Source organism: Trichoderma atroviride, chromosome 2, assembly GCF_020647795.1.
Source record: "Trichoderma atroviride chromosome 2, complete sequence".
In the NCBI taxonomy this organism is placed as follows: domain Eukaryota; kingdom Fungi; phylum Ascomycota; class Sordariomycetes; order Hypocreales; family Hypocreaceae; genus Trichoderma; species Trichoderma atroviride.
In genome coordinates this window covers 4,439,334-4,467,277 of record NC_089401.1, presented here as the reverse complement: position 1 = coordinate 4,467,277, position 27,944 = coordinate 4,439,334, and the positions used below count along the sequence as shown (strand labels likewise).

The following is a 27,944-nucleotide window of genomic DNA, read 5'->3' as shown; positions in this document are numbered from 1 at the left end:
CCATCTCTCCCGACGATCTGAGTTGCTTTCCTCTTGCTCGGCATTCCCGTCCATCCAACAAACACGGATTGCTCCTTGGGCGCTCCGGCAGCTTGCGCGCTGGGAGATGGCCGGTAGGAGAGCTCGACGATGACATTTTGGGCCGGCTACGAAGCAGACAAGACAGTTAGCTGCACAGCACCAATTGGAACTGACGATCCAAATGTTGGACAACGAGAAGGGCAGCGCTCTCTCAGACTCGGATCAGTGACCTACAGTGTTTACGCTGACCAGCAGGTTGACCAACGATGTGGGCAGGTTGACGAGACAGTTCTTCAGATGCACAAGCGACAGCTCGGCAGCAGTCGACTGCGCATTCCTTCTGGGCGCCATGGTTGAGGAATTGGGGAAATTCCGTCTGCTCAGGTCAGGGGAAAGACCATGAAGAGCGCTGTCGCAAAAAGGGCACAGATTCGGCTGCTAGCTGGAAGCAATTCCGCGTTCCTGGGGAACCGGCAACACAGCCGAGGCAAGAGTCATGTGCGGCTGGAGTTACCAAGGTAAGCCTGTGGCTGCAAACCTGTGGCTGGAGCTGCTGTGGCTGCCAGCTGGAACGCAGCGAGGCGCGGGGTACGTACCTCTTAATTGGCTTTTGGACTCTCCAAACGCGTCGCGCGTCCGTCTCGCGTCTTTTTTCTCTCCAGAGCTGCCCCAGAGCACGAGGCTAGCTGCATTGCCGGCCAAATTCTCCAGCTCCTGACTAACCAGCCTCGAGGCACCGCATCCCTGCAAGTTGGTTTCCCAGCCCACCAATTTGTGCATCGCATTGCATCTGTTTTCTACTCCTGCGAAATCCTCCTCTTCTTGTCGCTCTCCCGCATCGCAGGAGCCTCTACTTTCCAGGTTTGGCAATTGGGCACCATCACGCAAAATGGCGCTCCGCGAGTTCAAGGCGCCGGTGAACTACGAGTCGCAGCAGTGTAGGCGCAATCTCTGGTGCACCGTTGAGCTATGGCAAGGCTAAATCTCATGCAGCGGCGTTTGAATCTTTTCTCAAGGACTTCAAGACTTCGCCAGAGCACACTCTCACCACCGCCCTCGGCAACATCACAATCGACGAAGATGAACTCAGCGACGACTATGATTTCATGGACGAGGACGACCAGACGCGCGATCGCCGCCAGCAGGAAAGGGCCAAGAGGAAAACACCCCAGCACAAGTACAACGATATGCTGCAGCAGCTCGCCAACCGCAAAATCGACGAGTTTGCGATTGATCTCGACGATTTAGCTACCGTGAGTCGGAATGGAGATTGGCTGCTTGGAGAGTTTGTCCACATGCTGACTGCAATTAGTGGGAGGAGCAAACGGATGAGTCCATGAAGCTCGTGGAATCAATCGAGATGAACACAAAGCACTACGTCGAGATTATGGCCAGGGCGGTAGACAATATTATGCCGCAGCCTAGCGAAGAGGTCAAGTAGGGATATACTCGTATGCAGAGGTGGGAGAAGGAAACAAGCTAACTCTACTCAACAGCTTCAAAGACGATGTCCTAGACGTGTTAATGGCCCGACGGCAAGCGAGAAACCGGGAACTCGACCAACTGGCGGAGCGAGATCCCACCACCGCCGAGGACAAGTTTCCGGCCGAGCTGACCCGCCGGTATACTCTCGTCTTCAGACCTCGGACAAGCACAGGCGAGGATATCTCCAAGGCGTTGGCCGTCCGACACGTTCGGGGCGAGCACCTCGGCCACCTCATCACTATTCGAGCCATTGCCACACGCGTTTCCGATGTCAAGCCCATCGTGCAAGTCAGCGCATATACTTGTGACCGCTGCGGTTGTGAAATCTTCCAGCCCATTACTGACAAGCAGTTTGGACCCCTGACCATGTGCCCCTCATCTGACTGCAAGAAGAATCAGGCCAAGGGCCAGCTACACCCCTCCTCCAGAGCCTCCAAGTTCCTACCATTCCAGGAGATCAAGGTTCAGGAGCTGGCTGAACAGGTTCCTATCGGACAGATCCCCAGATCCCTTACTGTTCACTGCTTTGGCAGTCTTGTCAGAAAAATCAACCCTGGTGATGTCGTTGACATTTCTGGAATCTTCTTACCGACGCCTTATACTGGCTTCAAGGCCATGAGGGCTGGTCTCATGACTGATACGTACCTCGAGGCCCACCACATTCACCAGCACAAGAAGGCGTACAGTGAGATGATTGTCGATGCACAGCTGGTCCGAAGAATTGATCGATACCGACAGTCGGGCCAGGTTTACGAGCTGCTCGCCAAATCCATTGCCCCCGAGATTTACGGCCACCTGGACATCAAGAAGGCCCTTCTTCTTCTACTCATTGGCGGTGTCAACAAGGAAATGGGCGACGGTATGAAGATTCGTGGTGACATCAACATCTGCTTGATGGGTGACCCTGGTGTTGCCAAATCTCAGCTGCTCAAGTACATTTCCAAGGTTGCTCCTCGCGGCGTCTACACTTCAGGCCGTGGAAGCAGTGGTGTCGGTCTTACCGCTGCCGTCATGCGAGACCCAGTCACAGACGAGATGGTCTTGGAGGGTGGTGCTCTTGTGTTGGCTGATAATGGTATCTGCTGTATCGATGAGTTCGACAAGATGGACGAGAATGATCGTACTGCCATTCACGAAGTCATGGAACAGCAAACAATTTCCATTTCCAAGGCCGGCATCTCCACAAGCCTCAACGCCCGTACCTCCATCCTTGCTGCCGCTAACCCGGTCTATGGCCGATACAATCCTCGCATCTCTCCCGTTGAAAACATCAACCTCCCAGCTGCGCTCCTGTCTCGTTTCGATATCCTCTTCCTGATCCTCGATACCCCCACCCGAGACACCGATGAGCAGCTTGCCAAGCACGTTACATACGTACACATGAACAGCCGACACCCGGACCTTGGCACCGACAACGTCGTCTTCTCCCCGCACGAAGTGCGATCCTATGTCGCCCAGGCTCGAACATATCGACCAGTCGTCCCCGAGTCCGTCTCCGAGTACATGATCAAGACATACGTTCGCCTACGAGACCAACAACAGCGAGCGGAGAAGAAGGGCAAGCAGTTTACACATACCACCCCTCGTACTTTGCTTGGTGTGGTCCGTCTGGCCCAAGCTCTCGCTCGTCTCCGCTTCAGCAACCAAGTCACACAAGATGATGTTGATGAGGCACTGCGATTGATTGAAGCCAGCAAGGACAGCTTGAACACCGAGGCCAATGGCCCTCGGCGTGGTCTTAATGCTAGCAGCAGAATCTACAACCTTGTCAAGGCTTTGGCCGATTCAGGTGCTTGCCGTCCGGATGATGCAGATGAGGATGACGAACTGGGTGTGGAACTCAGTATGAGGAAGGTCAAGGAACGAGTCATTGCCAAGGGCTTCACAGAGGACCAGTGGCTAAATGCCCTGGAGGAATATACCACATTGGACGTAAGTGCCTTTCAGTCCACTCTTTGTCTCGTTTTTATTTATTCGCAGTCTAACACTAATTTTCTTTCATCTAGGTTTGGCAAACTGCTGGTGGTGGCTCAAGACTAGTATTCGTTACCGCGGATGACGAGAGAGAAGGTAGCATGGAAGAGTAGGAGAGTACCCTAAAAAAAAGTAGAGCTAATGCGAAGAGGTTGGATGGTCCTTGAAGGGAAGTGATGACATTGTTGGAACTATTTGCGAATTTGGTTTGGCGTTATATTATGTTTTGGAGACTTCCCCCTTTTTTTCTTCAATCGAGGGATGTTGGAGAAGAGATCAAATGCATTTGGTAGACCTGCGACTAGATCTTGTAAGAGACTGAATGAAATAAAAAATATGTAGTACCTCATGAACTGCAGATCAAATGTTCCATCAAATGACTAGTGACAGTTTTCCTCGTGGGGGCCGTCAATGTTCATTGGCATCTAATGAGATTCTACGGTGGCATAATATATAATACATGTTCATACAACGCATTTTTTTTACTCTTTTCCCTCCTGTTCATTTCTTCATTCCCCATTTTTACATCCTCATCGTCATAAGCGACGCCTTCTCCATCTCACCCACAATGCCATGTCCTCCCAAAGCCCACTTCTCCGCCACAGCCCTCGTATCAAGCGCGCTGCGCAGCATGCCGCTCGCGCCCCAGTACTCCATCAGCACTCTCGCCTCGTCCTTGGAAACGCCCTCGAGGCGAAGGACGGTGCTGTTCTTGAGCGCGTCGTAGACCCGGTCGTCGTACTTTCGCTCGTAGGCGTTTGGCTTGGGGACCTCGCGGCCGGCCTGGCCAGCCTCGAGCTGGGAGAGCACGAGCTCCTGCGACGGGTGGAAGTGGGTGTTGTTCTGCGAGGTGGCGGCGATGACGGCGCCGCCGTTGGGGAGCTTCGTCTTGCCGGAGAGGGCGTCGACAAACAAGCGCACGAGGACGAGCTCGTGCGCGTGGACAATGTTGAAGGACGGGTCGCGGTACTCGCTGACCTTGTTGATGTGGGCGAGGCCGTCGAGCGTCAGCAGCACGGGGGGGTTGTCCGGGCTGTGTCAGTTCCGTCCACAGGGCGGACAGCGTGGGCCAGGCGAATTCGCTTTCTTTGGCGCTCTGGGCCAGGTCGGCCAGCGTGGCGCCTTCTTTGAGATTCGTCAGGCGAGACCAGTCCTTCTTGAGGGGTGTCTTTTCGAGAACTGCCTTGTTGGCCTTGTAGATGTTTTGGAGCAGCTTGAGGCAGTATACCGGCTGGGCAAACTGCATGGGCTCTGTGTCGGGAATGGGGGAAAACTCTGTGTTTCCGTTTGTAAGATCTTGGCCTAATATCATACGAAGAAAACGAGTTAGCATGCTTCTCTCTCTCTCTCTCTCTCTCTCTCTCTCTCTCTCTCTCTCTCTCTCTCTCTCTCTCTCTCAGTCTCACTCGTGAACCCAAGTCATCTCGTCAAGGCTAAGAAAATACCTTCAGGAATGTTAATAACCACCCATTCGTTCAGCAGCGCATACGACTGGGCCTGAAGCAGCGTCAAGCTCTTCCCTGAAAGCCGGCTTCCCGTCAAAACAATCTTCAAAGCCTCCTTCTTCTCCACCGAGGCCTCCAGCTTGCCCATCAGTTCCACCGTCTCCTTGCGCACCAAGACGTGGGGTTTCCGGAACAGATTCCACGTCTGTGTCGTCTTGAACGCCTCCAGCGCCCTCAATTGATCCACCACCTGGTCCGGAATGGCAAACATCTTGCCGCTGCTCTCGCCCCTGGCCATGGTCTGCGCCTCCAGGCTCTCGATGCCGCTCACGGGCAGGGCGCTGTTGTTGCTGAGCTGGATTCGTTTTCGAAAGGCCTTGCGCTCGCCGGGCCCGGGTTTCTTGACGGGCACAATGTTCTGCTTCTTCTTGTATGTCTTCTTCGTCTTCTTTGGCAGTTCCTTGCGGCTCTTGACGGCGGGAGGACCCGCGGACAGCAGGCTGGTGGTGGAAAAAGCTGCTGCGAGGGATCGCATGACGGGCTGGATGCGAGGCGCCACTGGGATCGCAGGCCTGGCGAGGGTCCGCAGAGCTTGTGCGGAAGCCATGACGGATGGAAAATTTATACCAACAGATAGAAGAAAAAATGGTAGAAAATGATCAAGTAAATAAGTCGGTCTTTATAGATCCTGCTGCCGCATAGAGGCCGAACAGCGGCGGCGTTGCTTTTTTTGCGATATGAATCCCCCACGTTTTTTTGGAGGGCTCGAAGTTGCTCTACTGGGCCAAAAATCTCAAAATCCCAATTGCACCTTGCTGGTGGGAGGAACCGATAAAGTACCGTGTAATACCAAAACTGCACTAAAGCTACATGCAGGGTACTTTTTAAACGTTTGCTGCCAAAGCCAAGGTTGCAGCAAGGATGTCGTCGGCCGGAAAATTCCAGGCCGCTGATCCGATGCAGACAAAAGCTAGCTTAATCAAACGTTTTCTTATCGATCAAAAAAATTAAGAAAAGGCGTCGCAAAGAAAAGTTGCAGAGAACGGAGAGATCGCATCCGAAAAAGCCATTCTTCTTCTTCTTCTCCCCTTTTTCTTTTGCGCCCCGACTTCAACTTATACCATATCAACAATTGGCGAACCAAAACGCCTCCTAACAATTTCTCGCAATCTTTTCTTTCGAAACGACAAAAACCTAATATAAAACCCTTCACAATGGCGCTCCCCATCTCCAAGCCAAAACTCCCCGTCATCGTCGACAAGCCCACACCCTACACCTTCGACCTCGGCAACCTCCTCGCCCAGGACCCCAACCCCGTCGTCCTCCCCGACGCCTCCTCCATCGACCAGGCCCTCGCCGAACTCGCCCGCGACGGCGCCCAGTCGCTCATCAACCAGCTCCTCACCACCTGCCCGCTGCAGTCCACCAGCGACGGCGTCCTCCTCACGCTGCCCGCGCCCGCCACCCGCCTGCCCCGCGAGAAGCCCGTGCCCCAGCCCAAGCCGCCGACCAAGTGGGAGCGCTTCGCCGCCAAGAAGGGCATCAAGGCCAAGACGAGGGAGCAGCGCCGCAACTTGGCCTACGACGAGGAGTCGGGCGAGTGGAAGCGCAAGTGGGGATACAAGGGCCTGAACAAGAAGGGCGAGGACAGCTGGCTGGTCGAGGTTGATCCCAAGAAGGAGGCTGCGCGGAAAGAGGGCACCAGCATTCGGGCTGATGGGCGGAGAGAGCGCGTGGAGAAGATCAAGCGCAATGAGAGGAAGATGAGGAAAAACCAGCGGGACGCTACCGACAAAATGGGCAAGAAGGCCTAAGGGAGACGGGAGGCGAGAGTCGTGAAATTCCAGCTACTCCACCATTGGAGGGTCTATTCATAATCAAAAGTCAGTCAGACATGGCTACGGCGTTATAGGCGTGTTGGGAAGGATTTAAGAGGAAACCTGCTTCAAAAGAAACCGAGATACATGCCGGCTTAATCGTTACCACGTATCTATCTTTAGTGGAGGAAGGATTGCTCAAGTTTTCACATTTTTGTATGGATGTTCTAGAGAATCTCAAAGCTAGCATAGCAGCAACAATTTTTTTTCACGCACGCCAGATCCCTCCAGGCCTTGATGGTTCAAAGGTTACCAAGGATAAAGAAAAAGAAAACAAAAATCCTGCCCACTCTGTACCTCCCTCCTCACTTAAAGCAGCTTTTAGAGCCACTAACCCCTTCTATTCTTACACTGACGCCCATACTTCCATCTTAAATCAAACTAGCAAGAATGAGAACTAAAAAAAAAGAGGCGGAATAAAGGCTCACAAACAGCCATATAGCCTCCAGTTCTCCATCTTGCCTGGCTTTTAACAAAGGGGAAAGGGCCTGAGAAATGTTGGCCTATACGATACTCCACGGTCGAGTCTTTTGAATAGCTAAAAAGAAATTCGAAGTCGTTTCGATGATGCGATTTATCTGCAATTAAGAATCGAGAGAATAAACTTGGGAAAAAAAATGTCGTCGCGACATTGCTGTAGGATGATGAAAAGACAAAAATAGGAAAACATAGGAAAAGCCAGACCGATAAATGCAAAGAGGCAGATGGCACATATGAAACAAGAGAAAGCAGTGGGAGGACCACTGAGTCTCTCTGAAGCCCGTCTCGAGATGTGTAATCTGCTATCCACATCATAGTGACTGAGACAGGGCGGGAAGAGCGCTCAGTCCCATGACAGGTCAGACGTTCTAGTGTTAAGAGATGCGCTAAATTCTGAAAGAGACGAAACAACAAAAACAAGTCATGAACGGCGTGATGTCATAAGTCGGCGCCGATGATAACTGCTGGGTATCTTTGCCGAAGGGAGTAAAATGTTTGCATGTGAGATTCGAATTGCGAGTGACTTTTTTTTTTCTTCTTTCTTCTTCTTTTCCTTGTTTCTTTTTTTTTCCAGTAATTTTGTTGATTTTCTATCGCTCGTCTCACTTCTTAAAAACCAAGAGGTGATAGAGGCTGGATCGGAGACAATGGCCGCAGTTCTCTAGATCCAGCTCCAGTAGTAGTGGCCTGTGAATGCGTGAAGCCAAACATGTCGCTAACAGTATCCTCCTCCTCCTCGCTGTGGTCGCTCAGGGCCGTCGAGATGGATGATCGGCGAGACGAAAGAGAATGGTTGGACTTTGACGACTGATGTTGGTGCTTACCAATGTCTTCTGTCGGCTCCCCTGTCTCTTGGGTCGATGGCATGTTACTATGCGACGAGGCTGGTTTTTCTGCATGCCCAGCATCGCTTTCGTAGCGACTTTGCATTTCGGCAAGGCCAGGTGGCGGAGGTTGATGGAATATACGGTACTCCTCCTCAATAAACTTGGCCTCGTTGGCGCAGCCCTTCCAGCACTCTCTCCAATCGCAAACCAGGAATTTGAAGCAAAAGGCGTCAATTTTCATGCACGGCTGGAAGCAGATGCATAGATTTCGGAAATCCATCTTATTCTTGTCAGAGTGAGCGAGAAGCAGGCTGAGATGGCATGTAATGGCAAAGAGCAGGTAGTAGTTGAATGGGGAAAGATTTGAGAGCTCGTCGATGAGCAGCTGGGGGACTTTGTCGGTGCCCTGACACTCGCGAGCAATCTTCTCCTGGGACGCTTTGGGGAAGAGCTCATCGGGTAGCTCTCGAATCCAAGCTTTGAGCATGGAGCCTATAATGTTGATATCATAGAGGTCGTCTTGCTCAAAGAGATTGACATCGCACTCTGCAAACATTGGTGTTAGCCAGGTTCAACTTCTCAACAGAACAAGATATGGTGGAAACGCACGCTCATCAAACTTTCTTTGCCACTTCTTAATCTGAGGCCCGCTTCCAGGCACGCGATAAAGGCCTTCAACTTCGGTCCCCTTATAGTTCAGATAATCGATAGCCCTCCAAGGAAATGCTGGCATCCAAAACTCTGTCTTGTCGCGCGAGTCCTCCAAACGCTTCGAAATTCGAGTCTTTCGTGTCTGCTCGACCAAGGGTAGATTAAGCACTTTCAACACGTAATGTTCATCGTCTATCACCGGCTCTTTTTCTGTCGTGCTGCCACTTCGCGAACTCTTTCCAAATAGGCCTTTGCTGATTATGTCAGCAGCTCTGGTCGACGAGTATCTCAGTCCGCTGAGGAACGTTGATGCGCTAGTTTCTCGTATTGACGATGAATGAGCTCTTTGTTCCCTCTCCCGAGGAGCATCTCTGGCGACAGTAGAAGAGGCGGCACCGGCCGTTCGGTCCTCAGGCCGACCCCGACCATGAGAACTCATCCCGTCGTCTTTGGGCGCTCGGTCTTGCGATACAGTCGCAGCTTGAGCAACGGTGGTGGTTGTAGAATTGGTAGAAGTAGAAGCGTTGGTATTATCAGGAGGTGGGGGGTTGGTTGACGCGGCTGGCAGTGGTACTTGCGCGGGGGGAGGTTTATGGCGGCCGTTTTCTTTGTCGCGAACAGATCTGCTGCGGCCAAGGAGTGCAAACGACTTTGACTTGTTTTTCCTGGCAGAAGGCAGAGGTGGCGGTGCCTCGGCGTCGCCAGAAGATGAAGCTGAAAGGTCAGAGCGTGACGGGTAGGAAGAGATGGGTTTCTGGTGGCTGTTTTCGACGTTGATCGGGTCTAGGAAAGTCAGATGACAAAAGGTTAGCAATAAAGTTTCTGACTGGTCTGTTCTGTCCTGTTGGAAGTTGCAAAATAAGGTACAAGTTAAAACACAGGCGCCCGCGAATGGCTAAGTGTGCCGTGAAAGGGTGCAATGCAAGGGGAAATGTGCTGGGCTAGCGCGCACTGCCATTGTTGGCAGACGCACGCTCGCACTCAGCCTGATGTTTGTTATAATATTGAAGGATCCTGCAGGTACTTTGCGCCCTTTCAAGCCTTACCTTTGTGACCGAGCCTTTCACCCCCCCTCTGGTGCTTTCGGCAACGGCAGGCCCTGCGACTCTGTGTGCTGATGGGTGTGTGCGTGTGCGTGTGCGTGATGAGGCTGACTGGGAGTTTTGGGGGCTTTGTTAAACTGAAAGAAGCTGGGCTTGGAGTGTTTGGCGCCACCCGTCATGGCTTGGCGCAGTTCTTGGGGCGGCAGCCCGGCGGAGGGAGGATCTGGAGTGGAAGCGGTCGATGGCGAGGGCTGCAGCAGGTCTGAATCATCGCGGGCGTTTTGGGCGCGACACAGCTGCAGCAATTGCTGCTGGTGGTAGCTGCGGCTGGCCTCGTCTGGCGGTCCGGTGCTGGTGGCAGGGCGTGGCGGCTGTGGCTGCAGAGTTGGCGACCTGCCCGTCCTCGGCGGCCGGTTTCTGTGGACGGCAAACTTGCTGATGGGGAAGGGGGAGATGCGCTGCGATCGGGGCGATTTCGAGTCGACTGGCGACGCGGCGGCTTGCGATGCTGCTTCGGCAGAGGGCTGCGGCGGGTCGGCGTCCAGAGCGCTGGCATCTGCCAGTATCAGCGGCTGCGGCGTGGGCTTGCGTCCCATCTTCGCAACCCCGGCAGTGAGTGTCGAGCGCTCTGGCCTGGATGAGATGGAGGCGTGCAGCGGCGGCGGCACCTGAGTAGGTACTCCTGGGAGGTTTACGGGTAGGTTGCTTTGCTTTGCTCAGCCTGTTGCCAGGGGTGGGTTGGCGCTTTGGCCTTGGGGCCCTTGGCCCTTGGATAGGAGACGACGAGCGACGGTCAGACTCCGGAGCGCACACAGCGCAGCAGCAAGGCAGCAGCAGCAGCGGGAGCAGCAGCGGGAGCAGCAGCGGGAGCAGGAGCAGGAGCAGGAGGCGTCAGGAGACGCAATGCAAAGGAGAGGCGGATCTTGCAGGCGATGCTGTGCCTCAGCGGTGCCGCAAGTGCTGGAATCCCACGATGGAGATGGCAAAGGGGCAGGCCGGTGGGGGTCGGCGAGACGAACGATGGACTGCAGCTTGTCGCTCCCAGCATCGGCTTGGCGAGCCGGCGTCCCAGGCCGTGGAGAAGGGAGAGGGGCGAGCTTGTATCGACTTTGTATCGACTACTGTAAGTGCGTGCGTGCGGACCAGTACAAGTGCTTGCGATGGTCGTCGAGCCCCGGTGCTCGTAGCATATAAATGACTGGACTCGTGGCCGTGAAATGCGCCTGTGAGAGCGGGTGGGAGCGTGTGTGTGGGTGTAAAGGACAGGCAAGGCGCGCGCAAGGCTCACTCAAGACACGATATATAACATGCAACGAAGGATACGAGTGTCTGATGGGGGGTGCGTGCGCTGCTCGCGAGGTACCTGCAAATCGGTACGTATCAAGCCATGGATGGAGATTCAGCATAATGCCAGCAACTGCCCAGGCCTGCGCTCTCTCCTTCTTTTCTCCATTGTCTGTCGCCGCTGGCGAGAAATGCGTGCTAAAGCGCAGAGGACAGGCGGGAGTAAGGTAGTGGTACTAAGATGATACCACCTGCTCCCTAGGTCAAGGCTAAATTTCATCTGGGGAGGATGGAATAGACGTGCAGAGACAGCACTAGTTGGTCCCATCTGTTGGTGCTGTCTTTTCTACTCTAGATACTGGGTGTGGCTAGGGATCTATGAAACGCAAAGCCAGCCAGGGCCAACAAATGCCCCCCTCTGCTTTATTGTCCGATCTGCAAAATATTGAGACACTAACAAAGCGTCAATCGCTTTGCCAAGTGGTGCTTCATTTGAATCAATACCGTCACTACTAGCAGTATGAACTCACAATACTGCGATAACAAAAAAAAAAGAAGAAAAGAAAAGAAAAAAAAAAGAAAGCCCTAAGCAAATCCCTTTCTGGGGCACATACTTGTATGTCGATTCTTGTGGTACCTGGCCTGGCCTGGCTAAAACAGAGTGGAGGCACTGGCAACTGCGCCAGGTACAGAAGCGCCATTGGCAGGAAGCCACCAAGAATGGAGCCGGGTGGCTGCTAGACAGCTACTACCGCTTTTAGAAGGCCGCTGCGCCAAAGCACCAGTCACGCTGGGGCAGGCACCTAGCGTTTAGTGGTCGCAGCTTGCCCTTTCTCTGCTGCGAGCACACGCGCCATCGCATCTGAAACGCCTCGGTGGCCCCGGGAAAGAACCGCTCTTTCAGGGGTTGCCGCCCACGTGATTGGCTGCGTTTGGCGGCGGCTTCCCCACTCGCTTCTAAGCACGTTGTAGAGCACGTTGTACAAAGTACGGCGGTGCTTGCTGAGGGCATCTCCCTTGCAGGGCTGTCAGACATGGACTCAGGAACATGTCAGCCTGACCCTGCGCAGCATTCGTGTATTGTTTTGAGCGCTTTTTGTGTCTCACAGCTCAAGACAATAAATCGCACTAGTATTAGCGACTACCAGTACTAGTAGTATAGGTACGTTATACTACAAGTGACCTAGGTAGTGTGCAGCGGCAACCTGAAGTTTATACTCTGTTTGATACCAGCCGAGGACGACGGCGCCACTGATCGCTGCGCTAATGTATGGACCTTCCATGCAAAACGTGATGCAAGCGACCCGCGTGTCAAATTGAGCAAAGTATCAGCACCTCCGAGCTGCTAGTGTTGGCAGGATGGCATGGAGTAGTACTTGTACCTGGTACATGACAGTCGTTCGTCATCGCTGCGACGCTAGGGCATTGTACGACACACATGAATCCCAATCCGGCCGATAACACGAGGCTTGACACGGGTCTCGGGGGAGCAGTTTGGAAGATTGCATATACTATGTAGATCGGCAAGCATCCCCCTTTTTCTAAAAAAAGAAGAGAAAGGATCCAAAATCGAAAAGGAGCAAAGGGAGCATGATTGATTACTGCATACGAAGTACTGCCTTCAAATCCATACTACCGCAATAGCAATCGACCGAGTTGTAAAGGTACATGCACCTACGTATAGGAGGAAGCTTACCGCAGAGGCAGCCAGAATATCCGCAGTGATGCATCATTTTGCTTCTTAGCCTGCAGATGGCAATCCATGTGACCACCAAAAGGGCCGCCGCTATTGGGCTACAGTGGCGGCCATGCGATTCAATTATCCGGTGTTACACCCACTCCAAACTGATGAATGACGCCAAGGCCTGAGCCGTGCCTTCAGCAGCAATGCAATGACACGCGGCAGTGCTGGATGCCACCTGTTGTTAGAGGCTTATTCATCAAGCATGTCATGATTAAGGTGTGGAGACTCAAGTCGCCAAGCAGTAATGGCAGCCCGTAGGAATATCACACATATGACAGACATCAACACCTCGAAACCTAAGAACGAGACTTATAATATGAAAGATACGATTATTACAGATTTTAGTTTCTGTACATAACAAAATAGATTAATATTCATCTTGGTACTTATTACTCTTATCTCATTCCCATCGTTACATTTTGATAACAAGTTATCCCGCCGTTACATGTAAAATGCGACAAACATAACAACGGCAACCACTTTGACGTTTCTCATCGCAGCTGAAAACAATCCAGGTGCTGCTTCGCTCTTGGGCACGGTAGTTGTCGATGTAGACGGAAGCCCAGTTGATGCTGTGTTGGTTGACCCAGCGCCTCCTCCGGCTGAGCTTCCAGAGTTGGCAGCTGAGGTTTCTTGCGAGCCGGACCCAGCAGTTTCGCTAGATGCGGTCTCGCCAGCAGCCGTTGAGCCGGTTCCCGTGGCATTGCTTCCAGTCTCATCAGCAGCACTGCTCTCTGCGCTTGCACTTCCGGATCCAGTTCCAGAGGCCGAAGAGCCAGGAGTGGGTAGTGACAACGTAGTTCCACCCAAAGTGATGGGAGCTCCCCCGGGGGTCAAAGTCGTAGAGCCAAATACGAACTCCGACTTGGAATTCTCGCTAAACGTAGCTGAACCGACAATGATGACGGATGACGGAGGCTGGCCCTCATTTCCAGTATGCTGCGGAGCTGGTGATGAGTTGGTGGCGCCCCCGTTTTGGCCTTGGGTCTGAGACGGGCTACCGTTCCCTGAGCTGCCGCTGGTTTCTGAGCTGCCGCCGCCAGCGTTGTTATTGTCTCCGGTTGGTGGTGGTGGCGGTTTTTCGTTGCTGCTACCCGGAGAAGAGGGATTGGAAGCTGGAGAACTGGAGGGCTGAGGGCCATTGCTGCCGCGACCGGCCGTGGTTGCAGGAGGAGGGTTGGTCCCTTCAGAACTTGTATCAGATGCCGGAAACGAAGGCGGGGAGTTGTTGGGGGCAGACGAAGCTGGCGCTGAAACAGGAGGTGCCACCGGTGGAGAAGATAGAGGTGAAGCTGACGAGGCTGATTGGGGAGGAGGAGGAGGAGGAGGAGGGAGTGCTGAGGAAGACTGAAAAGGTGGAGGGGGGAGGGGGGGATGAAGAGGATTTAGGAGGTGGTGGTGGCGGAGGAAGCGCTGAAGAAGACTGCGCAGGAGGAGGAGGAGGAGGAGGAGGAGGCGAAGACGAAGGTGTTGTCTGAGGAGGGGGAGGAGGCGGAGGCGGAGAAGATGAAGATTTTGGCGGCGGAGGAGGTGGTGGTGGTAGAGGCGTGGAAGATGATTTGGGAGGAGGCGGCGGCGGCGGCGGCGAGCTTGTCTGGGGAGGAGGGGGAGGAGGAGTGGAAGAAGGCAGAGCGGGAGTCGTACTTCTAGGTGGACTGGGAGTGGTCGATGCTTGAGAAGGCGTTGAAGACGTTGGGACGAGCACAGAGACGGGGTTTAGTGCCGAGGGAGGATCATAAAACCTAGATATCAAAACACTGTGAGAATATGTAATAAGAGGCAGACTCTCATGTAAACTCACCCTCCGATGGCATCACTAAGACACGCGCCCCAGCCCGGTTGTAGACTTCTGACCCTGTCCGGGATGACAATCGTGGGATGGCAAGGGTCAGCTATTTAGTAAAGGCAAGTTAGCAAGGATGTCGCCAAGTCATGTTCTTTGTCTTCAAGAGAGAAAAACAGGGAAAGAAAGTTTTAACAAGTTTGAGCATACGTGAAGTAAGGTGAAACCCAGCATTAGAGGGATTTCCGGGAATGTATGAATAGCCCGATATTGTCGAACAGTTTCTCTCTAGATCTTTGGTGTTGAGCACAGCAGACCCGTCAGGAGAGTAGAGTGTTGCCGCCGGCTGGGTACTGAGGCTGGTAATACCACTGGTTACCACAGTCACAACTTGTGAGGTGCCAACTACTGGAGTGAAGAGCAGAGTTGATAATTCTGTCGGGGCAAAGGCCATGGTTGTATTGGCATAAGCTGATCCGACCAAGCCGCAGTAGTCGAACGCTGACAGGGAAGAAAACCCAATGTAGATGGATGGAGACTCGCTACAATGGGGTCGTATTAGCCATGTTCGAGAGACATGGACCGAGATTCGCTGCTTTCACTTACTATAAAACTCCATTGGATGAAAAAGCTGTGACAGCAGGTGTCTCGGTAGCTAACGCAGTATCAGTTTCGGGAGTTCACGGTCTTGAGAGCACATTGCGTTTTGGCATACCATCAGTAAAGTAGAAGACTTCTACAGTGGAGGCCTGTATTGTGCAGCTATAACACTGGAAAGCGAAAAGAGATGACGTATTAGCATCTTGAACAACCTCGGTACGCATTGCAGAACGTGTATTAGGCACACTTACACATGGAGATGTCGCGGATCCATACCAGAGGTTGGTATCTGGCTCGATAATGTTCTCCGAATTTGTGATGACCGAAGTCAAATCCAAAACTGTTGTTATCACCGTTGTAGTACTGCTGAGACTTTCCGTAAAAGTAGTGACACCAGTTCCAATGGTCCTAGTAAGTGTCCGCGTAGGAGCGTCTGTTGCCCGCAGCCAGGAGTTTACAGACCCAATGCATTGACATTGTAAAGCCGGGTCCGTCGAGAGACTCGTATACACTGAAACGGCTACGGCTTGAAGAACACTGACTTCGATAGTGCCGCATGTAAGGTTTCCGGAGGGGTGCTAGATGGTACTGTGGTCGGCAACGTCGCAGGCTGAGTAATGGTTCCGTTTACTGGGACTAATAATAGTACAGAGGGAAATGTTAATGAGAATTTGCTTAAAAGAATGACTTGATTAGCAACTGGGGCGGTGGCTTACATGGCGATGCCTGCACTACACCGCCAATGGCGAGCAGAGCAAGAGCTCTTCTGAGGCCAGCCATCATATCTCTCGTAGCATCAACAACTTGAGGCCTGACGAGAATCAATGAGAGAAGGAATACAGGCAACGAAAAATGCCCTGCGCTAGATATACCTATTCCGTACAACCAGTCCTATTTGTATTGCTCCACAGCCCACTGCCAGCTAAGCGACTCAGCCCAACCAGGGGTATCAAGGCATGCGGCTCTTTGAGCGATAGGCCGCCGGAGCAACCTGCCCACCCGAACACTTGACTTGTCTTGAGAGATTATAACGTGTCATGTGAGCGCTACAAGACTTGGGGAACTGTTTACGGCGCGATGGATAGTATGTCTACAAACTCATTAACTACCAGGTAGTAAGAAGTATCCTCAACTGTTTACACGCAATAGGGCGTTTCCATGGAGTTGGTTTTCAAACGCACTCGGCGGTGGAGTGACTTATACAGAGGCCCTTGTAAAGACCTGTACACTAGTAGTAGGTATTACTCAACAGTTCAGCTGTCGTAGCCCCCTGGGCATACAACAGTCTTGCCATCTTTTTTTGTTTACCATCAGTTGAGCCTCGTCAGCACTAACGTGTTGTTTTAGGAGATATCAGGTAGTTCATCTATATATAGGTTTAAATCCGACTATCGAGAGTCTCGAAGGAGACATATGCAGAGCGAATGAGGGATGAGTGCAGGGCTCTGTAATGTGAAATGTCTATTCGTATTTGAGACAGATATATATATAATCTCCAACTTTGGCGCTTTCTTCTCATTGTATGGTATGCTTACCTTCAGTAATCCCTTATGCGCTCATGAAGGATTTGTATTGTTTTTTCTGATTAGTAGTATTATAATGGAGTCCTGAACGATAGTTCGTGCGTTTGTTGGCTGCACACATCATAGTGGATTCTCTCTAAAATCTTACAAACGGCCGCTAGCTGCCGCTGAGACTATACATGGACACGGCCAAAAAGGGTCCATATCGGCTGTTGTCGCAATGGCCTGTACTGGCTCAATGGTTGGGCTGAAGGAACGCCAGGACAATTTAGAACCAGGAGTTTATTGTAGTCAAAGTCGAAGAGAAGCATCTATGCCAGGTACCTAATCTTGCTCCACCAAGTATTGACACCTTACGATTCTTTAGGTTAGCAGTGCTTTTATTGAGCTCAAGGCACTCAAGATCTATTAAACCGATGTTCTCGCAGCTATGTCATGAACCACTAGCTACCATCGATACGCTATCGATGCCGGTCGTGTTTACTTTTCAGATTTCAGTTACCAACTAATGTTCGCAAAAGAAGCAGGACTTCAATAACGCAGCTTACATGGATTTTGCACATCTTTTTATTACTGCATGTACATTTGCCAAGTTTGCTAATTCGAGAACAAACATGACTCGGGCTTTGCCCGGAAGTTCGGCACAAAAGAATCGCACGATGACTACCAAGCGAGCCTTGGTCTAGGATCACCAAAACAGTTTGCGTTTGCTCTTGAAGTAATGACGACAAATTTTCAGCTTCTCCGTAGCACATAGCCGCGAACAAGTACCCCTGGCGGTAAGACCCAATGCGGAAAGCAGAGCCGCAAATAGGATGTATCAATGCAGGCCTACTAAGCCACTCTTTTTACCTAGTGGTAGATATTGACATGTAATCGCCGATGGCCTTGTCTAACTTGGGCAATTGATTGCAGGCTCATTCTAGGTGATAGGCGCTGCCGTGATACAGAATGGTTCTATAAAGATTCGCTTACAGCCACATGCACCTATCAGGGAGGGCCTGTATCGTTCAACCAGACTTCCCCTAGGTACGGACAGGAGAAAATAAAGCTAGAGCCGATATGGGATCAAAGTAGGTAGGCAGACTAAATCAATACTTATTTTCTATCAAATATTTACTGTCACCAAGGCATCCATCACATTGTTATATACGCGTATACCTAGCTCTTGGTAGGCGGGACCCAATAGGTGTTCGGGACCTTAGTCAGCAACGCTTCCAGCTGCGTCACTGAACTGAAGCCACACTCGCATGGGTGCTTTAGCTTCATGAACTGCTCACTCGGCACATCACCATGGCCCAAGCAACTGCAGATACCAAGAGCCCCGGGCTGGCCACAGACGCTCATGTAAAATATGTCCTCACTTTGGATACCAAAACCGACGAGTTGGACTACTGGATGACAGAGCACTTGCGGCTGAACGGCGCATACTGGGGCCTGTGTGCACTCCATTTTCTCAGCCATCCTGAAGCCCTTCCGCGCAAGGAGACTATTGACTTTGTGCTGTCTTGCCAGCACGACAATGGCGGCTTTGGAGCCGCCCCTGGCCACGATGCGCATATCCTCTCTACTGTAAGTGCAGTACAGATTCTCGCCATGGTTGACGGCTTCGAGGAGCTGGACGCTCGAGGAAAGGGAAAGGCCGTTGTTGGCAAGTGTATGTGTTGACGGGGCATGTTTGTTGAAAGCATAATGAGTGGCATGCTAACATATTTTACAGTTATAGCGGACCTTCAGAATCCTGACAGTGGAAGTTTCTACGGTGATGAATGGGGGGAAGAGGACACAAGATTTCTATACGCAGCTCTCAACGCCCTGTCCCTCCTCGGTCTCTTGTCGCTGGTCGACGTTGACAAAGCAGTATCACACGTCGTATCCTGCGCAAACTTTGACGGCGGCTATGGAGCGAAGCCGGGCGCAGAGTCCCACTCTGCCCAGATCTTTACTTGCGTCGCTGCTCTCGCCATCGCAGGGCGCCTGGATCTCGTGGACCAGGAGAAACTCGGCCGCTGGCTCAGCGAGAGGCAGCTTCCTGGCGGCGGGCTCAACGGCCGTCCTGAGAAGAAAGAAGACGTTTGCTATAGCTGGTGGGTCTTGAGCAGTCTTCAAATTATCGATCGCGTGCACTGGATCGACCGCCAGGCCTTAATCGACTTCATCCTGGGCTGCCAGGATCCCGAAAAAGGCGGCTTCTCCGACAGGCCTGGTGATATGGTGGACGTTTGGCACACATGCTTTGGCAGTGCAGGGCTGAGCTTACTTGGATACCCTGGCATGGAGCCTGTGGATCCGAGATACTGTATGCCCAAGAAGATTGTCGCGAGAATTCTAGGGGAGTGAGGAAGATGAACGGCGCTGGGGTATAATGTCCACCCAAGATTCTCTCTTCTTCGTGAATTATCTTGCCGTGTTTTGTAAAATGTGCTCTCGCATTACAAAAACAACGGGCGATGCACTTGGCGAGGCATCGAGGGGCAGCACCGTGGGGTAGATATGAGGCCACGAAAGGAGGAGACGCTGCTTTCTTTCCAAAGTAGCAGCTACCCGGTAATATCTGACATCAATGCCATTCGTGTATTGATTAAGCTTTGCTTTTCAGTTGCCTTGGAGCGATCAGGTGGTATATGGCTTTGGATTAGTACTACCCTAGAAATGGATAAATAAGATCAGATATCCAAAGCATAGGACGAGGGCTGCCCAGGGTAGAACATCCAATAGGCTGGCAGTTCATCCTAATATACAGAAGTATCAGAGAGCAAAATCACAGGTCTTTATCGCCTGGGTATTTGGATTGAATATCACACAAAGTATCTCACCAAATCACTACTATCTTCATATCAATAATTAGTAACCTGCACTGCCATGGTTTGCAAATTATTCTAGCCTGTAATAATTTGCAGCCCACTATCTTCTACGCCCTAAAATTAGAGGTATTATGCCTTGGTGCACAGGCGATAGTGGAAAAGCGCAGAAGAAAGGAGGGCCAATATTGGTCACCATAGATGCCATGGAAAGGAGCCAAGGGTAGTAGAATAATGACTTTGCAGTCCAACAGCAAAAGCAGAAAATTGCAAGTGGTAACAAACTTTATAATTATAGACGCATAGTGATATTAGATGCATTCCTACTAGTTATTCTGCGTTGCTTAATGTATTAGCATCTCATTTTTCCTAGGTGCCGTATCGCTATCAGTGAGAGATATCATAAAGAAGGAAGGCACGATGCACGACCACAACTACGCAATATCTTCACCCAAGATGGACTAGCCTCCATTGTTCAGAAAAGATGGAAGGAAGCTGAGGGTAGATGAACGAAGCTGCTCATCTTCTTCTCTGCCTTGTCCAGCACTCTCGAAGAATCAAGCAGCAGCGTCTCTGTGGCGTGGTAACCAAAAGACTCTCACTAAACGAGGCTCTTGCCTGGACACTGCCTGGACACTTCCTAGACACCCCCTTGACAGCTGCTGCGGCATCGACAACATGGATTCTTCCTTCTTTGCACAGAATTTGCGGCGCCGCTCAGGCTTCTCTCTGCGTCCCGGCCATTCGCTGTTCTCCTGGGATGGAAGCGAGCCAAGTCTAGAGTATCACGCGACACCTCAACTGCCTCAGTGGGCGCAGCCTTCTGGGTTGCTGTTGCCTCAAACGCTGTCCATCATCAAGCCCTGTCCGGACGTGGACGGCTACTATCCAATGGTGAGGCTCGTGACTTCTGTTCCTGTTTCATCCCTTTTGCACCTCTCCTCACTTTTCTTCCTTTCTTGCTACCTACCCAATTACCTACCAACCTACCAATCTTCTCTTCCATCCGAACTGAGCTTGTGTGGATCTTTCTGCACCCTGCTGGCTCATTTGCTTCTTCCCCCCAGTCCCTGCATACCCAGTTGCCCTTTTTCGAATCACGTCACTCTCTACCATTGCTTCTTTGCTTTTCGAGGCCACTCCAAGACCGTCTTTTTGTTTCTCTGCTGTTATTGCTATTATTGTTGCTGTTTCCTGCCCCAAGATTACCACTTGGGATTTGACCTGGCCCTGGGTCATGAACAGGTTAGGCTTCTCAGCAACACCAACACTGTTGCAGACAAATTAGCTGCCGCTGCGAAACAACACGTTTTACTTTGCGCGTATTCATATCAAGAGTCGTTGCTAATGATGATTGGAATAGGACATGGCGTCGGTCCTTACTACCGGTGCTTCTTCTGGGTCCAGTAACAAGCAGATTCCTTTGCTCTGCACCGTTTGCCCTGAGACACCCCGATTCTCTGATGTTTCCCACCTCCTCACGCATATTGCCTCCAAAGGCCATCTTCATCATGAGACTCAGACGAAGCTGAAGTCTCACCAAGACATTGCAGCCTCCATCTCCCTTCAGCAGTACGAGCAATGGTACAAAGATAATGGCATCGAAGGGCTGCTTGTTGAGAGAATGAAGGCCAAGCAGCTGAAAGAGGCTACAAGAAACAAACGAGCCAGGGGAGCTACATCAGCACTCAATTCTTCAAAGGTATGATAAAGATGGAGCCAAGTGATTAAGCTATGCTAGTATACTAACTGAGATGGCAGCAACCCAAGCGAAGAATCAAGCGAACCGAATCCGACACTCCTGTAAAGAATGAGCGCAAAGAATACCCCGTAGACTTTCCCGTTTACCCGGGATTCTTTCCGTCCGATAACGAAAACGACCCTCCAGACGAACTTTTCGTACCGGCCGACATGATGGCACTGAAGGGTCAAGTATGGCCAGGCATGGGAAAAATGGATTTGGCAAATGAGGACATGAAGCGCACTCGTAACCAAAGGAAGCCCAAATCCGCCATTGAGAAAATGAGGAGAACTTCTGAAGGCATTGAGCCCACGCAAGTTGTGATGACGGCCGAGTTTGAGGTCGAAAGGATTAAAGACGTGTATGATAGCTCTTCGCCAGTACCAGACCAGGAGGAAGCGGTTCGTATCTACGTCCCACATCGTTTGATGATTTGATTTGCAACTAATATCGGTCAGACTCCGCTCAAAAAGGTAGCGAAGCCTCGACGAAAGCGAGGGGAGCCCCTGGCAGAGATTTCTGCCAACGTTCCTCGAGGAAATAGCCGTCGTATCACACGCAGCAATCTTGGACAAGGAAAAAGCTCCAAGCCACTTACAGGGTACAGCCGGACTTCGAGCTCCGACATCACTCCTCTTGGACAGTTCAAGCGTTCTCACGACATATTCCGAGATGAGGATACAGTCACTGGTATGCATGCCTGCGCTTATCGAAACTCCTTCACTGATATGATGCAGGACTCTATGACAATCGGCCGCTGTCAGGTTCTTCTCACAGGGAACCGAGGTATCATCAACTTGGAAACACTTCTATGTAGGCTAAACTCATGCTAATCTCTCTCCGCCTTCTAGGTTTGATCTGCGCGGTCGGGTTGGACTGCACCAATTGAACCCGATATCCCACTCTAATCTTGTATCCCCGACGCCGCAATCTCGGGATATACCAGATAGATCATTCTCGGGACGAGAGATTAATAGAGGTCGAGGTCAAGAGCAGCCCTATTTGAGCATGGGCGCGCATGCTGGGCTGGGTAAGACAATCATCCTCGAGCCTGATCATCCAAATACTGACATTATTTCTACCAGGCGCTTTGAACCACTCGGATCTATCATATGCCCTGAATGGAACATCGATCTATAATAACACACCGCGGTTTACTTTCGCCTCAAGCAACCATTTCAACACTCTCAGCCATGACCACTTTCGCCTTTCTTCAGGCCACCACGCTCAACACAAGCTAGATGATTTCTCCAATCCTGGTACGAATGATGCAGTCTCAGCGACAAACCAATTTCTGGATATGCCTGGCGCAAATCCCCTGTTCTCGCAAGACCGTCTCTTCTTTGGATCGGGTTCAGCACAAAATCTATCTTCGTTGGGATTTACATCGATAAACCGTGATCAAGATGCCGCCCATTCGATGCGCCAAAACCATGACCAATCTCAGTCTGCTGCAAACATCAAACTGGAGCCACAGCTCTGCGATGTTCTGGATGAAGGTAATATTGACGATGAAAAAGAATCACGCTATTCTGTACATGGCCTTTGGGAGCCACAAGGCTCTGACAACGGCGTAGATATCAACGAAGATCTCCGACACGACGAACTGGAGCTTTAATGCCTCTTTTACAGTACCCAGTCGCTTAATGTTGATAAAATACATCATCATTCCGCTATTTGAAACAGGCGTCTATCCGGGATATACTATGGGGACATTATCGGCGCATTTTTATCCATCTTTAACTTTTCTTTTTGACTTCTCTCTAATATCGGGTCCCGAGGCACCCTTCAAGAGTTGTTCTCGGTATATTTCATCAAGGTGAGCTGAAATTAGAAAGATTTGCTATATCAAGATTGCTTACATGATGGCGAAGGTCTCGTTGGCACCATATTTTTAAATTACATGAACCCACATACGATGGAGAGGCTGCTTTTTGAACGTCTAGACATTTTCAGCTGGCCAGGCTCAGCTACGCCCCGCGACCATTCATAGTTTGACTGTTGTCGGGCTGCAGCAAGTTTTTTACAGTATAGAGAAAACTATTTTCTGATGGCGCATTTTTTTCTTAGACGGTTGCGGATACAGGGCTAGGTGTTTTCTTTAACAGTTTCTTTTGGGTGGGTTTCGGCGATTCTACAGTCATTTCTACAACTTGGGTTCTATACGGGAAAGGGACTGTTCAACGATATTGATAATTGATTTGAACAAGACAGTCTGATTGGCGTGTTATTTTGCTTTTCTAGTGGCGGAACGCACATCAGGTCATAGATAAACCATTTTGGCGTTCGTAAGATCCATACATTCTCTTATTTACACATGATGAATACAATAGCATTTCGCTCTTTATGAAATTTGTACCAAGTAAGACCCATGCTAGATATTGCGAGACGCACGCTGCCCCTTTCTCGCTGCTAAAGCTCAGTTGTTATAGCTGTTCAATAGCGGACACCAGATGATCCAACTGATCCGGGCCAGCTTCCATGACTTCGGCAAGCGTCCTATATGCTCCTTGTAACCTTCGCCGCCTCATCTCATTTTCCAGTTGTTTTGACTTTCCTGCGGCGACATCAAGCACCTTCTTAGGAATACGGGCTAAACGAGCGACGTTTAACCCATACGAGCGATGGGCTATACCTTCTCCTACCTCATATAAAAAGGTAATTTCCTCTTCGCCATCCTCGCCTTTCTGCGCATTGAATTTCATATGGACATTGGTGACGCCAGGCAGGCCGTCTGCAATGCGAGCGAGATTCTGGTAGTGGGTGATGAAGAGAGTGAGACACCTCGTTTCGGTCACGACGTGGTGCAGGACAGATTGAGCAATGGCGGCGCCATCGTGGGTGCTGGTGCCGCGGCCGAGCTCGTCCAGGATGACGAGGCTGCGCGGGGTGGCGGAGCGCAAGATGCGTGCTGTTTCGGATACCTCGACCATGAAGGTGGATTCGCCGGCGAAGAGGTTGTCTCTTGCGCCGGCGCGGGTGTGGATGGCGTCGCAGAGGGTGAGGGTGAGGGAGTCGGCAGGGACGAAGGAGCCGATCTGGGAGAGGAGGACGATGAGGGCGACGGCGCGGACGAAGGAGGATTTGCCGCCCATGTTGGGGCCGGTGATGAGGTGGGCTAGGGTGGATGGGTGAGCGAGAGTGGTGGTGAAGGGGATGTAGCTGCTCTCGAGAGTCTGCTCCGCCATTGGGTGACGGCCTTGGGAGATGGAGATGGATGGTTCGGAGGTGGAGGGGAGGAAGGTGGGTTTGCTGTAGCCTGGCTGAGCGGCGACTTTGGAGAGTGAAAGGAGGCAGTCGAGAGTGGCGAGGGCAGAGATGGCATCTCGCAGAGGCTGGTATTCGGCAGCTATTTCGGCCAAGAAGTCTTTAAAGGCCTTGTCGCAGGCCGCAGCGAGGGCTTCGCGACTCTGGTCCCGCTCGGTGATGAGACGGATGACCTCGGGGGTGTGGAAGCGCGAGAGGGCTTTTGTGCCGGAGATTTTGCTCCAAGAGGCGGGAACGTTCTTAATGTCTTTGTTGGGAACGGCGATGAGATATTCGATGCCTGCAACGGTAACATATTCGACCATCTTTTGTTTAATCTTTTGTGCGGCGACGGCGCGGTGCTCATCGAGTTCGTGCTCGACGTGGGCTATTCCCATCTGGTGATCTTGAATCTCTTCGGTATGGAACTCCTCTCTGAAGAAGCCATATTTATCGTCCTTCTTGGCGGCATACATGTTAATGCGATCAAGGTAGGAGATGACTGTATCTAGGATCTTGGGCAAGGCGACGATGGCATTGACGATGAGGGGCGAGTTGAAGGCGACATCAGAGGGTGACTTGATAGAGGAGTAATGACTGGCAATCTTTTGCAAAGTTTGAAGCACGGACAAGAGTTCTGGCCTGGTGCATTTACCGTAGTATATACGGATGAGACTGCGTTCAAGATCCGCTTTGGTGGTGGAAAGGAGTCTTTCTAGATCATCGACGGGGGAAGTGGATTGCTTGTCGAGAAGCTCCTGTACGGCGGCAAGGCGCTCTTCTAAACGCTCTCTGTCCAACAAGGGGCGGCCGACCCATTTTCGGAGAAGACGCTGGCCGAACCGAGTGAGAGTCTTGTCAACGGCCCAGAAGAGGCTACCCCTGTGGGAGTGATCGGTGGAGTTGCGGTAGATTTCGAGGCTTTCTAGGGTTGTACCATTAACCAACATGTGGGATCGCGTACTGAAGCTCTGAAAGTATTTCGTCAGACCGAATATGTGCTCCAGGCCGTATTCCTGTAGATGAGTGATCATGGCGGATAGACAGATGGTGACCGCCTCAGGAAGCTTCAGGACCTTGTCGAGTAGAGCGCTCGCAGTCTCGTTGTCTGATGCCTCCTTGACTTTGTCGGCGTAGAATTGCGTTACATGCGAATAGGCCTCGGCAGCCATGGTTTTGCTTTTGGGTACACGCTCAACGCGACTGCGGTCGCCAAAGACGTTGGTACTGCTGCCTGACAGGTGCAGTATCAACTTGTCTGTGCCTTTGGTGAGATCGCCCACAATAACAAACTCGCAGGGTGATATGTGCAGGAGGCGTGTCTCAATCTCGCTTCGCATAAAGCCGTCCTCGAAGGTGTCATAGATGATATCGCCAGTGGCAGGCTGTACAGCCAGAATCCCGACATTGACGTTTTCATCTGCGCCAGAACCTTTGGTTGCCGTCTCTGTGATGCAAAGCAGATAGCCTCCCGAAGGGGCAGAGGCGTCTTGGCTATCCAGCTCTCCGTTCTCATCGATGTATGTTCCCTTTGTGTAGACATTGGTGAGCTTGCGGACAAAGGGGGCATTTCTGTTGTCGCCGGCTTTCTTGAGCGCCGCGGTCTCGAGCTGCCGCACGACTCCAACTTTGTGGCCGGCAGCGACGAGTCGTTTTGCGTGAACGGGTAATCGGTGAACCGGAATGCTAGCCGATGCAAATCGATCCAGGTGAGCCTCCGAAGGATCTAATGCTGATTAGCGAGGCCGTAACAAAGGCATCAAACAAAAGTACATACGCTCATCATATCGCATTTTACCCGGTATGCATACGATGCTTAGCTCTTTGGCAGCCACCCGAGCATCTTCACCAAAAAATCGAAACTTGTATCCAACCTCGACGATCAGTATGGTGTCCATGTGTTTCCGCTTGATTTCCAGGAATTGCAACTCCATGGGTGTTAGCTTTCCTGTTTTCGATCCCTTCTTCTTGGTCTTGGTGGCAACCGGGGCTTCGTCTTCTTCAGGATCTGCGTCGGCATCCTCATCATCACCGGCTGCGGCGCCGTCCTGTGCTTTCAAGGAACGCCAAGCCAAGGCATCTGGATGGCCCAGCTTCTTGACAAATCTTCTGTGCAGCTCTTCATTATTCTTTTTCGTTGCTTCGTCGTCGTCATCGCTCGTGTGGCCGATATCTTCTTGTGAATTCGAGTCATTGTAATGGTAGCGTCGTACTCGTGTGGAAGAAGGACTTTGGTTGCCAGTAGCTGTGGCAACGGCGGAATCTTTGTTGAAAAAGGAGCTTTTCTCATTGCCAGCCTCAGTACCCTTAGTTCTTTTTGTTGCATTCTCGACAATGCCGTCGGACTGTTCGCTTTCCTTTTCGAGGGGCCGTTTTCGTGATGGCAAACTTGGGTCTCTTGCAGGAGTCGGCGAAGATGGCACTGCGGGCTTCTGAGAGGATGGTGACGCAGTGCCATTGGCAGCCCTGGGCGTGAAGAATGCAGTCAAAGACTTCTGCTTCTTCTCTGGAGGTTTCGATATGGGAGTCATGATGGAACTGGAACTGACAGCTTTACTAAAAAGGCCGTCCTGGTAGTACCGCCCTCACAATCAACGTGCCGACCGCTACAACTTGATTAAAATGTGAGGTAGCGTCGACCTCTCAACGCGTCCAGCTCTCCAGCACGCGTTGAGAAGCCCCATATTTTGCCTGGTTAGGAAATATCTACGTCAGGGTCTTATCTTATCACCCACCACTAAACCGCCTTTTTTTGATTTATGTACTACTAGGTAGGTAGGAATTAGAATATTCTATTCACCACCAAGCTACGTTCTCTTATTCATAAGAATTTACCTATCCCGGTATCCAGGATAAGTGATCGGAGTTGACGCAAACAGCAAAAACGAGTGAGATGTCGGTGCCAAGCCAGAGCCAGTACCATATACAGCTCCATTGTAGTTGTGGGGTTGGCACATGTTCCGACTACATCTAACAAAGGCTCCTGCTTGCGTCAACCAACCTCATTCCCTATGCCCAGACGGAACTCAAACTCGAAATATTATGACTTCTTACAGCAATCGGAAGCAAAGTGCCGGCAATGATGACGACGCCCACGAAGTTTTGAGCGACATGTGCCGGCATAGCCATGGAGCACCAGCACTAGGGAGATGCAAAGCTCACAGCGAGTGCACCGATTTTGATGAGCAGCAATAAGATGCCTCGGCCATGGCTTCCGACGCATTAGCCACCTACCTTGAATTAAAAGTGCTGCTGTCCGTCTGAGCCGTCTAGCTTGCTTCTTGCCGCCCAGTCTCATACCCGCACGTCTTGTAAATCACAGGCCTGGGCTAAAAGCGTTCAAGTGACATCTGATCACCTTGCATCCAGCTCCTGGCCCTGTCCAGGGATAGACACACGCACAGCGCCAGCGCGCTCAG

The 27,944-nt window shown here is 51.5% G+C and overlaps 10 protein-coding genes across 10 annotated transcripts; 4 read left to right on the top strand and 6 right to left on the bottom strand.

Moving 5' to 3' along the window:
* Window positions 1-608: 608 nt before the first annotated feature.
* On the top strand, window positions 609-3,892 carry TrAtP1_004275 (uncharacterized protein). The gene is made up of 5 exons (XM_014083849.2): window positions 609-959; window positions 1,015-1,274; window positions 1,334-1,458; window positions 1,518-3,438; window positions 3,513-3,892. Exons 1-5 carry the CDS (start codon window positions 911-913, stop codon window positions 3,591-3,593), a joined length of 2,436 nt encoding a protein of 811 aa, XP_013939324.1. The 5' UTR covers window positions 609-910; the 3' UTR covers window positions 3,594-3,892.
* Window positions 3,850-5,816, bottom strand: TrAtP1_004274 (mitochondrial 37S ribosomal protein mS29). The gene is made up of 2 exons (XM_014083848.2): window positions 4,926-5,816; window positions 3,850-4,782 (listed from the first exon to the last, which is right to left on the bottom strand). The coding sequence occupies exons 1-2, from the start codon at window positions 5,530-5,532 to the stop codon at window positions 4,094-4,096; spliced, it is 1,296 nt and encodes a 431-aa protein (XP_013939323.2). The 5' UTR covers window positions 5,533-5,816; the 3' UTR covers window positions 3,850-4,093.
* A 323-nt stretch (window positions 5,817-6,139) lies between these two features.
* Window positions 6,140-6,739, top strand: TrAtP1_004273 (uncharacterized protein; the record flags this gene model as incomplete). Its single annotated transcript, XM_014083847.2, has 1 exon — window positions 6,140-6,739. One exon carries the CDS (start codon window positions 6,140-6,142, stop codon window positions 6,737-6,739), a length of 600 nt encoding a protein of 199 aa, XP_013939322.1.
* A 1,152-nt stretch (window positions 6,740-7,891) lies between these two features.
* On the bottom strand, window positions 7,892-9,199 carry TrAtP1_004272 (uncharacterized protein; the record flags this gene model as incomplete). Its single annotated transcript, XM_014083846.2, has 2 exons — window positions 7,892-8,655; window positions 8,719-9,199. 2 exons carry the CDS (start codon window positions 9,197-9,199, stop codon window positions 7,892-7,894), a joined length of 1,245 nt encoding a protein of 414 aa, XP_013939321.2.
* A 624-nt stretch (window positions 9,200-9,823) lies between these two features.
* Window positions 9,824-10,399, bottom strand: TrAtP1_004271 (uncharacterized protein; the record flags this gene model as incomplete). Its single annotated transcript, XM_066112238.1, has 1 exon — window positions 9,824-10,399. One exon carries the CDS (start codon window positions 10,397-10,399, stop codon window positions 9,824-9,826), a length of 576 nt encoding a protein of 191 aa, XP_065968321.1.
* A 197-nt stretch (window positions 10,400-10,596) lies between these two features.
* Window positions 10,597-10,851, bottom strand: TrAtP1_004270 (uncharacterized protein; the record flags this gene model as incomplete). The annotated part of the gene is made up of 1 exon (XM_066112237.1): window positions 10,597-10,851. The coding sequence occupies one exon, from the start codon at window positions 10,849-10,851 to the stop codon at window positions 10,597-10,599; it is 255 nt and encodes an 84-aa protein (XP_065968320.1).
* A 3,178-nt stretch (window positions 10,852-14,029) lies between these two features.
* On the bottom strand, window positions 14,030-15,068 carry TrAtP1_004269 (uncharacterized protein; the record flags this gene model as incomplete). The annotated part of the gene is made up of 3 exons (XM_066112236.1): window positions 14,030-14,573; window positions 14,633-14,723; window positions 14,825-15,068. 3 exons carry the CDS (start codon window positions 15,066-15,068, stop codon window positions 14,030-14,032), a joined length of 879 nt encoding a protein of 292 aa, XP_065968319.1.
* Window positions 15,069-17,974: 2,906 nt separating this feature from the next.
* On the top strand, window positions 17,975-19,596 carry TrAtP1_004268 (uncharacterized protein). The gene is made up of 2 exons (XM_014083844.2): window positions 17,975-18,394; window positions 18,458-19,596. Exons 1-2 carry the CDS (start codon window positions 18,031-18,033, stop codon window positions 19,075-19,077), a joined length of 984 nt encoding a protein of 327 aa, XP_013939319.1. The 5' UTR covers window positions 17,975-18,030; the 3' UTR covers window positions 19,078-19,596.
* Window positions 19,597-20,216: 620 nt separating this feature from the next.
* Window positions 20,217-22,897, top strand: TrAtP1_004267 (uncharacterized protein; the record flags this gene model as incomplete). Its single annotated transcript, XM_066112235.1, has 7 exons — window positions 20,217-20,432; window positions 20,902-21,240; window positions 21,300-21,680; window positions 21,738-21,969; window positions 22,017-22,038; window positions 22,131-22,309; window positions 22,365-22,897. The coding sequence occupies 7 exons, from the start codon at window positions 20,217-20,219 to the stop codon at window positions 22,895-22,897; spliced, it is 1,902 nt and encodes a 633-aa protein (XP_065968318.1).
* Window positions 22,898-23,705: 808 nt separating this feature from the next.
* On the bottom strand, window positions 23,706-27,056 carry TrAtP1_004266 (uncharacterized protein; the record flags this gene model as incomplete). Its single annotated transcript, XM_014083842.2, has 2 exons — window positions 23,706-26,251; window positions 26,303-27,056. 2 exons carry the CDS (start codon window positions 27,054-27,056, stop codon window positions 23,706-23,708), a joined length of 3,300 nt encoding a protein of 1,099 aa, XP_013939317.1.
* Between the last annotated feature and the right edge of the window lie 888 nt (window positions 27,057-27,944).

Bases quoted from the DNA above. Each gene is read 5' to 3' on its own strand.
- TrAtP1_004275 (XM_014083849.2), top strand. From the start codon at position 911: ATGGCGCTCCGCGAGTTCAAGGCGCCGGTGAACTACGAGTCGCAGCAG. The intron at 960-1,014 runs GTAGGCGCAATC...AATCTCATGCAG, and splicing joins GAACTACGAGTCGCAGCAGT to CGGCGTTTGAATCTTTTCTC. The intron at 3,439-3,512 runs GTAAGTGCCTTT...TCTTTCATCTAG, and splicing joins AGGAATATACCACATTGGAC to GTTTGGCAAACTGCTGGTGG.
- TrAtP1_004274 (XM_014083848.2), bottom strand. From the start codon at position 5,532: ATGGCTTCCGCACAAGCTCTGCGGACCCTCGCCAGGCCTGCGATCCCA. The intron at 4,783-4,925 runs GTATTTTCTTAG...GTATGATATTAG, and splicing joins GGTTATTAACATTCCTGAAG to GCCAAGATCTTACAAACGGA.
- TrAtP1_004268 (XM_014083844.2), top strand. From the start codon at position 18,031: ATGGCCCAAGCAACTGCAGATACCAAGAGCCCCGGGCTGGCCACAGAC. The intron at 18,395-18,457 runs GTATGTGTTGAC...CATATTTTACAG, and splicing joins AAAGGCCGTTGTTGGCAAGT to TTATAGCGGACCTTCAGAAT.